The sequence below is a fragment of the Acomys russatus genome, chromosome 11, assembly GCF_903995435.1.
Source record: "Acomys russatus chromosome 11, mAcoRus1.1, whole genome shotgun sequence".
In the NCBI taxonomy this organism is placed as follows: domain Eukaryota; kingdom Metazoa; phylum Chordata; class Mammalia; order Rodentia; family Muridae; genus Acomys; species Acomys russatus.
In genome coordinates this window covers 3,391,445-3,407,055 of record NC_067147.1, presented here as the reverse complement: position 1 = coordinate 3,407,055, position 15,611 = coordinate 3,391,445, and the positions used below count along the sequence as shown (strand labels likewise).

The window sequence follows — 15,611 nt, the reverse complement described above, 5'->3', positions numbered from 1 at the left end:
GGCAATTGCTTTATGGCTCAGTTATCACTCAGTGCAAGCTGCGGCCGCTCTCTAGAGTCCCATCCTTCTGTTTTCCCTTTAGCTCACTCTGACAATGAAGTCCTTTGGCACTAAACGAGGCCCATAGCTCTTCATACAGGGTGTGTGTGTGTGTGTGTGTGTGTGCCCACCTTGCCAGTATGTGTCTGATATGTTCTTTCTCCAAGATATGCAAAGATGTCACATCAAAACAGCCACCATGAGAGTGGTAGCGAAGGGCTCAGTGGCCCCGAAGTTGAGAGGCAAATGCTAGAGAAAAGAAACACAAACTTCTTTTACTTGGAAATTCATGGGGCCTACTTTGAATTTGATAGAGGTGGGCCCAATAGACTAATTGAAATGACATCCAGAACTCAGACGCTGTGATAGGGAAATGCCTAAGAGATGCTCATGAGGAAGAATTGAGAATGGCTGGTACCCAGTTATGTGGGGAGGGATACAGGGAGGAAGATTGGCAGGGGAGAAGCCCAGTGCAACCTGAGAGAGTCCAGGACTTTATTTTGTAGTTCAAGGTTTTTAGCTAATCTAGGAATATAGTATTTATAGGTGGGAGAGTTGCATTTATGGGATGTTAGGGGGTCTCAAATTATTTTGGGCTTTACAAATTTGGGATGCTCAAAGGAAGGTTGAAGGTGATGGTGACCATGGGTTGTTAAGAGAATTTGAATGTAGAGCTAGTGAGCTAAAAGCACTAGAAATCTGGATAGAACAGGGTGCTCCAAATCATGGGTATTAATGACGCCCTCCAGAGAAGACAAGTGTTTTAAAGTTTACATGCACATCCTGTTCACTAACAAAATCAAGAAGTTAGAGGGATTGTTTAGGGCTCCCAACAAGCAGAAGGTGGGGTGACTGTTTCCCACTCAGTGGCTAACTCTGCTGATGTGACCAGGGTGGAGGCTATGTTTTAACAGAAGCCATGTTTCCGTTCAGGATCACGGCGTGTGCCATGACGATGAATAAGTACGTGGAAGAGAACGTGTCTCAGAAATCCTACACGACCATCAAGTACTTCATGAAGATGCTGAGCAGCGTCAGCGAGACCTTGATCTTCATCTTCATGGGCGTGTCCACCGTTGGGAAGAACCACGAGTGGAACTGGGCTTTCGTCTGCTTCACCCTGGCCTTCTGTCTGATCTGGAGAGCACTGGGTAACGAACAGTCCCCAGTTCAGTGACCAGTCGGTGACACTGACCCTGCGGGACCTGTGGCTCCTTTTCTTACCTCCTTGTTTCCCTCCTCATCGCCTCCCTGCTCTTCTTTTCTTCCTTTCCTATTCTTTTCCCACTGATTTCTCCTTTTTTCCCTAATCTTGTTCTATTGGTAATTCCCATTTTTTTTTAAGTCTCTCCCCGTTTTCTTCATGGTTATATATCTTTTCCAGGCTTTTACTGTAGATAAAAATTAATTTCTCTTTATGTCTCTAATTATGACAGGTGTAGGTATGTTATCCCGGCACAATAATAGCCAGGACTCAAAAGTCCTCATCATTTGTAGGATATGGGGCAGGGTTGGTGGACCTCCTGGGTCACAAAAACTCAGAATCTGAGGTCCACCCCTGTCCATATTCACACAGTCGGCTTTCTCTGAGTCTCTCTTTGTCCACAGGTGTCTTTGTCCTGACTCAGGTGATTAACTGGTTTCGGACCATTCCCCTGACCTTCAAGGACCAGTTCATCATTGCCTACGGAGGCCTCCGAGGTGCCATCTGTTTTGCACTGGTGTTTCTCCTCCCTGCCACTGTGTTCCCCAGAAAGAAGCTGTTCATCACGGCTGCCATTGTTGTTATATTCTTCACTGTCTTCATCCTGGTGAGTATAGCTCTTTCTTCTAGAAAAGTCTCTCCCTGCATCAGGAGTCATGCACTTCTTGGTTACCCAAAGGAATGCTGTGTGCGGATGCTAAGCGGCCTAGGTGTATTGACGCCTTGGGAATCACCCAAGCAAGGAACAAGATATTTCCTACCAGGGTTCGTGTGTTGGATCATGTGGGACATTACAAGAGTCCAATTTGGTCACTTGGCCCCCACAGAGGAAAAGTTATTTAAGGAAACTAGGCTCAGGGAATAGCATTTACTACTGGAAACTGATGAACCACACAGCTAATCCCGGTCATTTGCCTCGCTCGCTGACCCAGTGAATGCACTTGTTAAGTGCTCGGGCTGAGCCATGACCTTCCAGCAGCCATTTGACAATGAGGTGGCTACAGGAAGAGCTTACCTCGGAGCAGGGAAACGGTGAGTCCAGCATCCTGTCAGGAAGCGGCAAGCAGCTTAGTCAATATGCCAGCTCTCAGATTGTATTTTGTGAATATTCATTTAGCAAACATGCATTGTCTTCTGCTTTGTGACAGGCACTGCTTTCAGAATATAAGCCTATATTCTTGTCTTTTCAGAACTTCCATTCTTGTCAGAGGTTAGGAGAGAAACCTAATAGTAAAGTAACTAGTAAAAGGACGAGATACTTTATGATGAGGTGGGGAATCAGGAACGGAGAGCGTGACATACATAGAGGGTAAGTAGCAATCATAAATTAGTTTTCACAGACAGGAAAGGTGAGGGATATGACATTCAAGCAAAAGCCTGTAGGAGATGGAGGCATTAGCCAAGCTGAAGAACATTCCAGGCGCACGTGCTGAGGGAGATCTCATTTCCTGGAAGCACAATGTTCTTGGCCAGAGTATAGGGTGGGCTAGAGTGACAGAGGACATGGTGGAAGCTTGTATTAGGTGGGGGCTGTGAAGAGCTTTGCTCTTCTCCAAGGGCAGGGGACACAACGCAGAGACCAAGGAAGGCTGCGTACAAGCCCTGACAGTGGCCGGAAGAGAGGCAGGACCCCAGGGCACATTTTGACACGAAGCCTGCAGGATCTCTCATGATGTGACAAGTGTGTGGAGAAGGAGGAGACTTTGCTGACTCCCTGGGCTAGAGCCGCGGGAGAATAGGCAGTTGTACCCAGTGCCACAGGAGCATAGGCAGTGGTGCCCAGTGTAAGGAGTAGATTGGACTTGCCTTCAGGGGAGAAGGGGAAGCGTGTGCTTGAAGGACACCAGCACTGAAGGTGGGCAGTTTGAGGACAAGCTGGGTGAGCCAGGGGGTGTCTGTGAGCCTCACAAGTGACTTCCATGGATTGCCCGGGTGTTAGGAGCTCAGGTTTGGAAAAGAGGCCAGTTCTCAGTGGATGGGATCTGAAGCCACAAGATAGAATGCATTGTCTGGAGAGTGAAATATATCCAGTGAAGAAACAGAAAGGCACCAAAACGGAGCCCTGAGGCTACCTGACCTGAAGGCCCTGGCAGGGAGGGAGACAGTCATGGAGACTAAAGCATGGTTTTCATGCTGTCTAGGCATCTGAAAATGCTCCCTAGATTCCTTACCCGAAGCACCATCTCCAGTAGCCTGTTAGCTGACAGGAATTTTCTTGATGGCTACCCCTGGTCTTCAGCTAAGGGAAGGTGAGGCCCAGAAACTGTAGTTATTGCGTTTGGAAGTTAACTCAGTACCGGATGGGTGTTTACCATAAGATGAGACCCTGCAAGGAAGGCACGCCTGAGTGCAGTGAGCATTGCAGTGCATGCAGAACCTTCCAGTTGGTTCTTCACAAGACAGCTCAGTTTTGCTTGTGCTCAGTGTGAGGACAGTGGGTTTGGTGGGATTCTGGCCATCGATGCTCAGGAGATGCTGTTAGGTTGAGAAATGACACTTTCCCTTAGCGTCTTTGTCATCCACATGTTTATAATGCCGCTTCACTTCAGTGGTCACCTCAGGGGGGCGAGTGCGTCAGGTGACAGGTTAGAACGTTGCTAAGTTTGCCATCTCATTTCATCCTCAAAACCACCCTCTGAGATGGAGACCGGCACCATCTCCCAGGTCAGAGAAGAAAATGACTCCAGGGTGAAGTACTGAGCCTGAAGCCAACTGCATTCTCAAAACTACCAAGCATTATATTGCTCAACACCCCTAACTCATGAACGAAGGTGGTATTCGCTAGGTTGTCGTTACGTTGAGTGATGGCGAGAATTTGTGCAGAGCGAAGCAGTCTGCAGATTCTGTTGCTGTGTTGACATTACACAGCCTGCCTGCACACCCCACTTATGCACCCCGGCTTCTATGTAGCCTATTTTGATGTTCAGTTTCCGGGAAGCATTTTTGTTAAGGTAAGACTCAGGCCCACACATTGGCTTAGGCCTGTGCAGGAACAAGACCATCAGTATCATTGTGTCTCGGTGAGAGCTCTTCTGGGACAAGAGCTCCCCCGGAGCTGTTACATCCGTCGATAACAATGCTTTTGGGAATCTTCTCAAGCACCCACCTGAGGCTAAGTACAGTGACTTACTTTTGTAAGGATCTTGTTCTAGAATAATCGGGAAATATGGCACAGGATATAAGTGAAGGAACAGTGGAGTATAGTCACTATTGCTCTCAAGAGCTCTGGGTGTGCATAGCTATATAGAGCGTACATTTAGAGAACCGTCAGTCCAATAGCTCCATCTGCCCCAGTCTCACCATACATAGGTGACTGACATTTCCATCTCTGAAGTTACAAGGGCTATGACATCATTGACAGAGCTTCTCAGTTTCCTGTTGTGTGGATGGCCTACTGTTGATCACATGACACAGTGTAATACTTGCATTTCCATTATGGTTGTAACTGTAGCATTAGGACTCGTTTTGAGTTGAATCCTCTCCTTAAACTTGTGGGACAACCCATTCTCTCTGTGGACCATGGGGAGGAATGTTCCCCAGACTCCACCATTTCAGTGTTTATGGAACATTTGCTCCTTACACATTTTGGGATAAAATATGATTTGAAGCAATTTCACCACTTGCATTTTTACCTCCACAGTGGCCACGGGCAGTGGCCTAGGGATGGTCTTGTTCCTGCGTAGGCCTAAGCCAATGTGTGGACCAGAGAGACACTACAGATGGGAGATGCTGGAGATTGTCTGGTTCCTCCAAGACCATCACCCTAGGCCCTCCGAGCTGCACAGTGCACAGTACCAAGGGGCCACCTCCTAGAACAGATGCTAGCATCCCTATGTACCAGACACAAAAATAGAACCACATCACCCTAGTGGGTGCAGAATGAGGTCACCAGGAGAGAACCTCAGTGCCTAACACAAGTTCTCAAGTGCCGGTAGCACAGCGTGGTTCTTTCCAACAAAACCAGTCATGGTATTTATATAAAATTACATTAGAAATTATGGGATTCAGGCTATCCAGAGCAGACCTGTCAGAGGTCTAGGGAAGAAGGCGGAGGAGGGAAAGAGGGTGGGAACAGGAAGATAAAAGTGAGGAGGCTACAACTGGCATGTATTGTGAAAATATAATAAAATAAAGAAAGAAAGATAAATTAGCAGTGTGGAGTGCAGAGCACAAGATGAGACTTCAGTAGGGCCAATCAGATATGTTCTTTTGGCCTTGTTCCATGTAAGTTCTATCAGCCTCAATTTACCAAGCTGTAGAACATAGATTGCGGGGCCTCCCTCTCAGATATTGTAGGGGAACATGTAAATACAGTACAATACCTAACATAGAGTTTTGACCTCATGATTTCATGTGAAATATTAGGCTATGCAATAATAGAAAAGAAAAGAAAAGTTGAGTGTCATTCAATATACTCCAGGTTTGGCAGAAAGCTAGAGTACAGTAGTCATTACTTAGTGATCTCTACAGTCATGCAGAAGACCCCTAAGATTCTATAAATCTCTTCAGCAGCTACTGGGAAATGAGTGAACTACATATAAAAACAGCAGTCCATCAGCTCTCTGTCGCCATCGCACACGGATGATGTAATTTACATCCTTGTGCAGATTGTGATGCAAGCAGGTGGGGACCGACACCAGTCTGATGGGTCAAAGACAGAAGACTTTATTGTTCATGGCAGAAGCAATAGCCAGGACATTGTGTGTGTGTGTTTGTGTTAATTTTCCTTAGCCCATGGTTCCATGGAAGCGACACACAGTGCCCGTAAAGGACATATGCATGCGTAATGGTCTGCTTTACAGGAGGCCAACAGAGCATAGGAATTTATTGCTGTCTGTGGAGGGTGATGCTACTTTATTTCTCAGGATTTCTCATTGCTTGCACCCTCAGGAATGCCCCTGTATGCACAAAGACTCTTTGTGCGTGCAAGAACATTGGGATGAGCAGGGCTCATGGTGCCTTGAGTAATATACATTCAATGATGGTGCCTAGCAAACTGAACTGATGGCTCTCACCGATTATAGAGATCGCTAGGCCCCTACAATGTGCTTTCTGTGGATAAATGAACCATTATATTTAATTAGCATAACATTACTAACTAGGTAGAATTCCATAGAAATCGGGATATTTAATATAGTCCTGAATAAAATAAGTAAAATGATCCATTTTTTTAAGAGAGGGAAAGTTGTGTGGTGAGCAATTTAGGATGTGACGAGTACGGTGGAAGTTGTTGCCCAGCGCTCTTTTTTTTTTAACTTTAATTTTATTAATTTATTCAGATTACAACTAAATTGTTATCCCATCACTTGTACCCTCCCAAATTTCCCTCCCTCCTGCTTTCACCCTATTCCCCTCCCTTAGGTCTAAGACCAAGGGGGACCTCCTCCCCCACTATATGGTCATAGGCTATCAAGTCTCATCTTGGTAGCCTGCTTATTCTTTCTTTGAGTGCCGTCAGGCCTCCCCACCAATGGGAGGTGGTCAAATATGGGGCACCAGAGTTCATGTCAGAGTCAGTCCCCAATCTCCACATAAGTGTGGAGAATGTCCTGTCCATTGGATAGATCAGAGTAAGGGTTTGATGTTTACTACTTCTATTGTCCTAAGCAAGCAGGGTTAGTTTCGTGATGAACAACAGGGGCTTATAGGGTTTGTAGAGTGGGAAATAATCTCTCTATAGCTACGCAGGGGTTGGTGATAAGATGGCATGTCCATGACAGTGACAGGCTTATGTGTATATGTAAATCTTATGAGTACTGTGTGTGGTGTGTGTGTGTGTATGCTCAGACATATGTATGGAGTAGACTATACATGCGTGTGTGTGTGTGTGTGTGTGTGTGTGTGTGTGTGTGTGTGTGCCTCTATTGTTCACACTCTGCTTTATTCTCTTGAACTTCAAACAGGGTTTCTTACCGAACCTGGGACTCCTCCGGTTTTTGTGTAAACGTGTGGCCAGCAAGGCCAGTAATCCCCCTGTCTCAACACCTTGCTGCACAGCGCTGTAGTTACAGATATATGTGGGCACGCCTGACTGTTTACATGGGTTCTGGGGCTCTGAGTTCAGGTCTTTATGCGTGTGCAGCAAGCTCTCTTGCACACTGAACCATCACCCCAGCCACCCAAGGATAGTACTTAATAAATGAAGTTTCCTGCAAGCTTTCTAGGGGAAATCATTGTTAAATCAGCAAGGAAATATAAGAACCCACCTCCCACCTCTTTGTCAGTATTAATTCCACAAATAAGAACTCATTTTCCTGGCAACCTGCTGTCCTTCCTCTGAGTGCCACCAGGTCTCCCCCTCCAGGGGACATGGTCAAATGTGAGGCACCAGAGTACGTGAGAAAGTCATATCACACTCTCCACTCAACTGTGGAGAATATTCTGACCATTGGCTAGATCTGGGAAGGGGTTTACAGTTTACCTCCTGTATTGTCCTTGGCTGGTGCCTTAGTTTGAGCAGGACCCCTGGGCCCAAATCTGCCTATCATATTGTTCTACTTGTAGGACCCTACTCTAGGACCCTCTGTATCCTTTTATTTTGCTATTCTCCCATGCGTCTCTCATTTAGAGACCCAATAGGATAAACATTGAGATGTAACAAGAATAAATTAATAAAAAAAAAAAATCAAAAAAAAAAAAAAAGAACTCATTTTCCCCATGAATGGACCAAAATAAAGCTTATGTTAACCTAACAGCTGGTTAGGCTTTTCGCTTCCCTTCTTTCGTCGATGGAGGCAGTGGTGAAGGGAAGCAGGGACAGACAAGGTGACAAGGTGGGCCTGTACTTCTCCATGTTCTTGATCTCAGATGACTCTGAGTCAGACCTCAGTTTGTGGGACTGTGTCTGTTGTGCCACGCTCGAATGGCAGGTGAGAAGTGGTTTGCACTTTGCAGAGATTTTCTAGTATTTTGTAGCAAAACTTGAGATTTAATTTTTTAATTTTTTTTTTTTTTTTAGCCTCCACAGATAGTAACAAGCTATCTCATTCTTAGAAAAGTCCTATCACATTGCTTTCTAAGTAACAAAATTAGGAATTGTCCTAAGGGATAAAATAGGTACTCCATCAGATGTATCGTCTGTCTGTCCTTCCAAACTAAAAGCATTGACTCATGGAATGAAATACCCTGATTGGCCAGACAAATCACGCACATGTGTCACACACTCTACTTCAAAATAGGTGATTGAGAAAGGAAGAAGGGAGCTGGTGACTAACCAGTGTCTAACAAAGGATGGCTCTCTAGCATAGTCAGACAACGGAAAAGTGTTCCGAGAGATGAGCGCATATTAAGGATGTGATTTTAATTAGATGCACAGTCTTTAGGTTTTATTAACTGTGAACTTATATATGTTATAATCTTACAAACTTGAGTTGAGCTGGGGGTGCCCATACTTGCTTCTTAGAACTGGTCGGTGCGATTTGCTTGTTTAGTTCACTGAATTCGGTCTATGGATCCCCATCAAGGTTTGCAGGCCCTCCCCGGAGCTTACTTAGTGTACTGTGGCTGCAAAGGCAGCATAGTCCCTTTTATATACTGAATACATGTTAAAGGAGAACAAACCTGTGTCATAGCAGTTAAGCCTTCATAACATGGTAGAGGTTTTCAATGCTAAGAGTTACACTGACTTTCTTGTTTTCATCTTGAGCGGCTAGCAGATCCATGGGACACGGAATCATCATCTCTGAAAATCACAACTGCACATTTTTTTTTTAGAATATGTTAACAATTTCAGAATGTGTTGATTGGGAAACTGTTATTAGTTCCTGTGTTATTTCCAAGTGACAGACTGAAATACAAATAGTACACAGAGATGTCTCATATTAAATTTGTTTGCTTATGCTAGAAACACGTTTGTACTGGATTAAGGGAACAAAACTCCTGACCTCCTTTGAAGAGGTGTGCATGTGTGTGTGTGCATATGTCTGTGTGTGTAGTATGTGCATGTATGGGGTGTGTATGTGTGAATGTGTGTACATGTGTGTATGTGCATGTATGGGGTGTGTGTCTATGTATGTCTGTGTGTCTGTGTGTGTGTGTGTCTGTATGTGTTGTGTATGCATATGTGGAGTGTGTGTCTCTGTGTGTTGTGTGTGTGGTCTGTGTATAAGTGTTTGTTGGGTGTTTATGTGAGTGTGTGCATATATGTGTCTTTGTGTATGGTGTGTTTATGTATGTGTGTATGGTGCATGTGTGTGTGTGTGTGTGTGTGTGTGTGTGTGTGTGTGTTTGTGTGTGTGTGTAGTATATAATCAAAACCATTCTTACAGATGAAAAGGCAGCCTAAGAATGATGGCTCACAACTACAATTTGAGCAACTGAGAGGCTGAGGCAAAAGGACTGATACGGTTTCAAGGCCAGCCTGGGCTACCCAGTGAGTTCTAAGCTAGCCTGGGCTTGTTTCTAATCATCCCTGTGATTTTTTTAAAAATGTCTAAACATAGATGGAATGGTGAAGTAGAATCAAACAGCAGACAGTATAGTTTAACATAATCCCTCCTCCCATCAAGAAGCCCACAAGCACCACTCCATGCCATGTGTAGACTTCCATGCTGTATACCCTGTCAAGGAGCCCACGAGCACCACTCCATGCCATGTGTGGACCTCCATGCGGTGTACCCTGTCAAGGAGCCCACAAACACCACTCCATGCCATGTGCGGACTTCCGTACTATGTACCCTGTCAAGAAGCCCACGAGCACCGCTCCATGCCATGTGTGGACCTCCATGCGGTGTACCCTGTCAAGGAGCCCACGAGCACCGCTCCATGCCATGTGTGGACCTCCATGCGGTGTACCCTGTCAAGGAGCCCACGAGCACCGCTCCATGCCATGTGCGGACCTCCATACTATGTACCCTGTCAAGGAGCCCACAAACACCACTCCATGCCATGTGCGGACTTCCGTACTATGTACCCCCAAGCAAGAACCTGGTGCTCCTCCTGCATACCACCTCTCCTGGCTCTTTTGCTGCCAATATCACAACCTCTGTGAGTCACATCTGGTAGATTGTGGTGTATCTGCAAATTCCCCTCTGTTTTCCTTTTTGAGAAAAATTCTGGGTGTCTTTACTCTTTTAGGTCAATTAAAGAGTGCTCAATTTCTGTTTCATATCCTGAGCTATACATTATTATAGTTTGTGGTGTGTAGATTCTAGTTAAGAAAAAATGTCCTTGTAATCTAATTATCCTATTTAGAACTTTAAGTGTATTTTTAAATTCTGAGTATTTCTAGTATCCTTCAGGCGAATTTTACAATTCTCCACGTGAGGGTTTAATGCAATTGTCATAAGGCTTTATATACATAAATAAATGCAGATAGAATGTATCCATTATATGAGTTTAATATGTACATAGTTTCTCTGAGTATATATGCCATATTATATTAGTATACATTAGTTATACAAACACACCCTGTAATCATAATATGATGTAATGTGTAATAAAATAAACATTGCTATTATGTGATTATTGTTTATGCTCTTTAAAGTAACATATGGGATGAATTGTGTGTGTTGATTTTATACCACTCAGTTTCTTACTATTTAGATACGGAAGAGATTGTCTTAAGTTTTAGAACAAACATACAAACTATCGGTTAACAACAAATTCTTGCTGCCAACACTTCTTGCCTTTTCTCTGTTGGCTCTGGTTGGAGCCATTCCATCTATGTTTAGACATTTTTACAAAATCACAGGGATGATTAGAAACAAGCCCAGGCTAGCTTAGAACTTGCAAAGCTGTGCCTGACACTGGAACCGAGTGACCTCTGCCATCTGGGTCTCTAATGTAGATGCATTTAATGTTTCATTATTGGGTGAAATGTTACTATAGAGTTTTTCAGAGTTCTTTATTCAGAGTGTGGCGTTTCCTTCATCTGCCCCCAAGTTTATTCAGTAGCCTATAGTTTTCTCCATTTCTCAAGTTGACTCCTGAGTGTGCCTACCTCACTCTTGCACATTGGCTAGTCTGAGGTCTCTGCTGGGAGAGGGTGCCAAGGCCTTCAGGGTTCCTGCTGAGTGCCTCCTCTCTTTGAAGTGTCCTTGGCTCTCTCCATGAGTCTGTCTGTCACTCCTCTTCCGTCTGCTTGTAAATGTGTTGGGATAGAGATGACCTTCTTTTAGACCCAAAGTCCTAGAGCCATGGCCCCTCTGTGTGTTCTGGTGCCCCAGCCCACGACAGGCTTGCAGAAGCAGCTTGGTGAGCACTGGCTCAGTAGAGCAGGAAAATGGGAGACATGCTGGAGAGTTTTTACCTGAGTAATACAGCAAGTAGCCAATTCCATTGAACTTCATTGTTTTTTACAGTAACCTTCTAATTTCTTCCATTTTGGGCATCTGTTTTATGTTGGAAATGGTATTCTGAAAATAAGACATCTGTGGAAAAGAGAGATGAGAATAATAACATTTTACATTTACTAATTTAACTCTTAGCAACCATCCAGCTTGCACTGGTGGCCAGCGAGGTGATAAGCTACAACTGAACTTTTTTTTGTCTGAGAAGACTTAGTTATTCATGTACCTATGTTCTTTACTGTAGGGAATAACCATCCGACCGCTGGTGGAGTTTCTTGACGTTAAGAGATCCAACAAGAAGCAGCAAGCTGTCAGTGAGGAGATCCACTGTCGGGTGGGTGCTGGCTGCTGAGCAGCTTAGTTAATATGTAACTCCGCGGCTGAGAGACAGCTGCACCACTGTGCGCTTCAGGAAAGGAAGGGACGAGCCGCCCAAGGGGATGGGGGAGGCATCCAGTCCAAGCCTATTGAAGTCCTGAGCCAGCAGAGGGAGAGTAAGGCCTTCAACCTGAACATGTCTCTACCAGCCATTTCTTGTAATTGTGAAAATTATGACCAAACTTAGGATGATCAAAGTAGTGAGATATTGCCAAACAACTGAAGATTAGTGCTCGACATACTGCTTTCAACAAAACTGGCCTTGCTGTGAAGCTAGTCACGTGAATATGACCAATTGCAGAAAACCTAGATCATTTGCTTATCTTTCTTCTGTTTTAGTTTTTTGATCATGTGAAGACTGGGATTGAAGATGTTTGTGGACACTGGGGTCACAACTTCTGGAGAGACAAGTAAGAATCCTTACAACACCCCATCAGAGTGGCCCTAGGTCACTCTTGGAAAGAGAATATACTAAGTTGTGCTGTTTTCCAGGATGGAAATCCTATATTGTGCCATTGGATGTTTTATTAAGATTACATAGTGTCACACTCTTGTAATCCCAGAACCCTAGAGGACAAGGCAGGAGGCTCTACAAGAGTTTAAGGGCAACCTAGGCTGCTTAGTGACTGTCCCTAGGGCAGAGCCACACTAGCTAGGAGGAGCCTCCATGCTTACCTTGAGGAAAGTTACTTCTTCAGTGTCTGCACGATGGAAGAAAGACCACTAAATGACAAAACATTCTGCAACCCTTAGCCACGTTCCTCAGAAGCAGTCGAGCAACTTTTCCATGCAGATCCCATGGCTGGGGCCAACCTTTGTGGCTGTTTCCTCACTGCAGAGGAACCAAGAGTCTCACTCAGTGGGTTAAAGGTCAAGGATTCCATTACCGTCTGTTCTGACACATCAGGGTGTGGCACATCCCAGACGCAGAGATACACAGCACCAGGCAAAATAGTAAACCTGTACAAAAAACCAATGCACAAACAGACACACACACACACAAACACACAAACACATTTTGTTGTTGTTTTGAGACAGGGTTTCTCTGTGTAGCCCTGGCTGTCCTGGACTCACTTTGTAGAACAGGCTGGCCTTGAACTCACAGAGATCTACCTGCCTCTGCCACCCAGTACTGGGATTAGAGGCGACATGTGCCACCAGTGCCCAGCATGAATTTACTTTTTAAAAGTGGCTCTGTGATGGTCAGATACAATTTAGTACCTGTCTTCATAGTTGTTATAAATAAGTTGGACACAATCGGCTAGACAGAATGATGAGATCAAGAAGTGAGGGGATGCTGGCAGCTGCATCTGAGATGTGGGGCCCAGAACCTATCTCTCACCAGCTAACTGGAGCCCATGGTAACTCTCCTTTCCTCTGGACACATTGGGTACCATCCATGATAGTTATCATAAGCAACCATGCTGGGAAGGGCTAATGCTACCGGCAGGCCCCTTTTCTCACAGAGCGATCTGTGAGCTGGGGCATGTGTCACTGGCTAGGACACACTTCTGAGCAATTTAGGCTTCAAGCTGGGGCATGAGGTCAGAAGGACACAGTCAAGACTGTACTGAGATATTTCTTCTTGCTTTTCCTCTCTAACTCACCGAAATTTCACTCTACTACCCAGTCACTTATATAAACTTAGCCGCCTGCTGATCTATGTGTTTAAAATGGCAGAACTTTGAAAGCTTAAGTTTGCTCACGCATGTAGTATGGTATTGGGTTACAGGAGATGCGTATGTCACAGACTTGGTCATCAAATTACATAATAGATACAACAAAGGAACAACGAAGCAGTCAAATAGTAAACAGCTCTCTCTCTCTCTCTCTCTCTCTCTCTCTCTGTGTGTGTGTGTGTGTGTGTGTGTGTGTGTGTGTGTTTGTCTATGTGTGATTGGAAAATGAGGGGAGAAAGAGGGGGGAGAGAGAGTGAGACACACACACACACACACACACACACAGAGAGAGAGAGAGAGAGAGAGAGAGAGAGAGAGAGAGAGAGAGCGCTTAAGGAATGCAGTGGGTTACAAACACAAAACTTAAAGTATTGGATGTTAGAACCTCCGTTGAGCTTAGCCTTATTTCATAAACCAAGGAGAGATGCTTTTGTACTGGCTGAACACCCAGTTAGCTACCTGGGTGCACCATGTAAGAAAGCAGACTAAAGCTGCTCTGTCAAACTCTAGACAAATCGCCATTTCTCTTATAAAGCATTTCTTTCTTTTTTTTTCCCCCCTGGAAGTGGGATTAAAGCCAGCCCACTCTGCCTGCTTTGCTCTCTCTCCAACCCTGTGGTACAGTCTAGAAGTTTCCTCACATGGATGGGCCCTTTAGCAAACGAAACACAGAAAGCCAACTTTTTCTTCTCTTTTGCTGATGCTTTATCTTCTCCCTCTGGACTCAATCCCGTCTCCTTCCTGTAGCCTCACAGTAGTCTCTCAGCGATGAGTGAGTAAGAGACATAACACAGACGAACATGTTTCCTTTCAAAAGTGAAGATCTCATTGCGTGTTCCTCCCACCCCTGTGAATCCAAGTATGGAGAATACAGACATGTGAAGGCAGACTCTAGGTCAGTAGCCCCTGGACACTATTAGGGACAAGAGATGATGCCTTATTTTGCTTTCTACTGCTGTGACAAAGACCGGAACCCACAGCAGCTTGTGAAAGAAAGGACCAATTCATTTTACATCTTGCGGTGGACTCTGAGGGGGAAGTCAGGTGGGAACAGAGACCTGGGAGGGCCATTGCTTCCCAGCTTGCTCTTCATGGCTAGCTCAGCCTGCTTTTCCATACCACATGCCCCAAGATGGCACAACCCATGGCTGACTGTATCAACCATGAATCAAGAGAGGGCCAACCTTGCAAAATTGAGGTTCCTGCTTTCTAGTTTGTGTCAGATTGGCAAACAAACAAACAAACAAACAAAAAACAACCTAACCAGCACAAGAGGCTGGGGATGAGTTTGTGATTCTTTGTGATCTCAGGTGACAGACAGAGGAAATCATGTGTCAGGCAACTCATGTCCCTGAGGTCCATGAATGCCTTGCAGAAAGACCTCTCAAGGAAGCCCAAGCTGGACTGTGGGCATTAACAAGAGGACAGTTAACTTGCCTGCCTTGTGTCTTGGAGCAAATGTTGTTTTCCTGTGATGTTTTAGTCAGCAACAAATAGCTTAAGCTTTAGTTAATCCGCTTTTAATTTCATTTCTATGTTCAACTACCACACAAGCTACAAGGCATTTTTTTTTTTTACTGTCATTTATACTGCACAATCACCAGCAAAGTGGACATGGGAGACTGGGTGCTGCCAGAAGCTATTTTCACATACATCCTGCACAGGCCCTCTCCGGTGTGCGCAGAACCATTGACACTGCTATAAAGAATGTCTGCAAAGACGTTATGGTCACCTATCTCTCCCTTTGCTCCAAAGCAGTGGTGTTACAGAGTCCCATTGGCCCTGGAAGAGAATTCTTGAGATGCTTGCTTTGATCACTTGAGAACAGAATGAAAGGTGACACAGTGGAGACATTGCTCAGGCCCAGCAACCAGGAGCCTAAGGATGTGAAAGAGAACACCCGTCCAGAGCTTGGCAGAGGAACGGAGCGGGGAATAAAGCAATAAGAAAGCACGCCCTCCCCATGCAGGAGAGCGTAGCTGCCACTCCCATCCGTGTCCACTCTCCACTCTGTTTATCTCC

General features: G+C 45.0%; 1 protein-coding gene across 1 annotated transcript in view; it reads left to right on the top strand.

Moving 5' to 3' along the window:
* Slc9a2 (solute carrier family 9 member A2) overlaps positions 1-15,611 on the top strand; it is an 81,872-nt gene that overhangs the window by 56,822 nt on the left and 9,439 nt on the right. The window contains exons 4-7 of the mRNA XM_051152726.1: positions 973-1,190; positions 1,648-1,850; positions 11,777-11,866; positions 12,250-12,320. Coding sequence (XP_051008683.1) covers positions 973-1,190; positions 1,648-1,850; positions 11,777-11,866; positions 12,250-12,320 — 582 coding nt within the window. The remainder of the gene's footprint in view (positions 1-972; positions 1,191-1,647; positions 1,851-11,776; positions 11,867-12,249; positions 12,321-15,611) is intronic.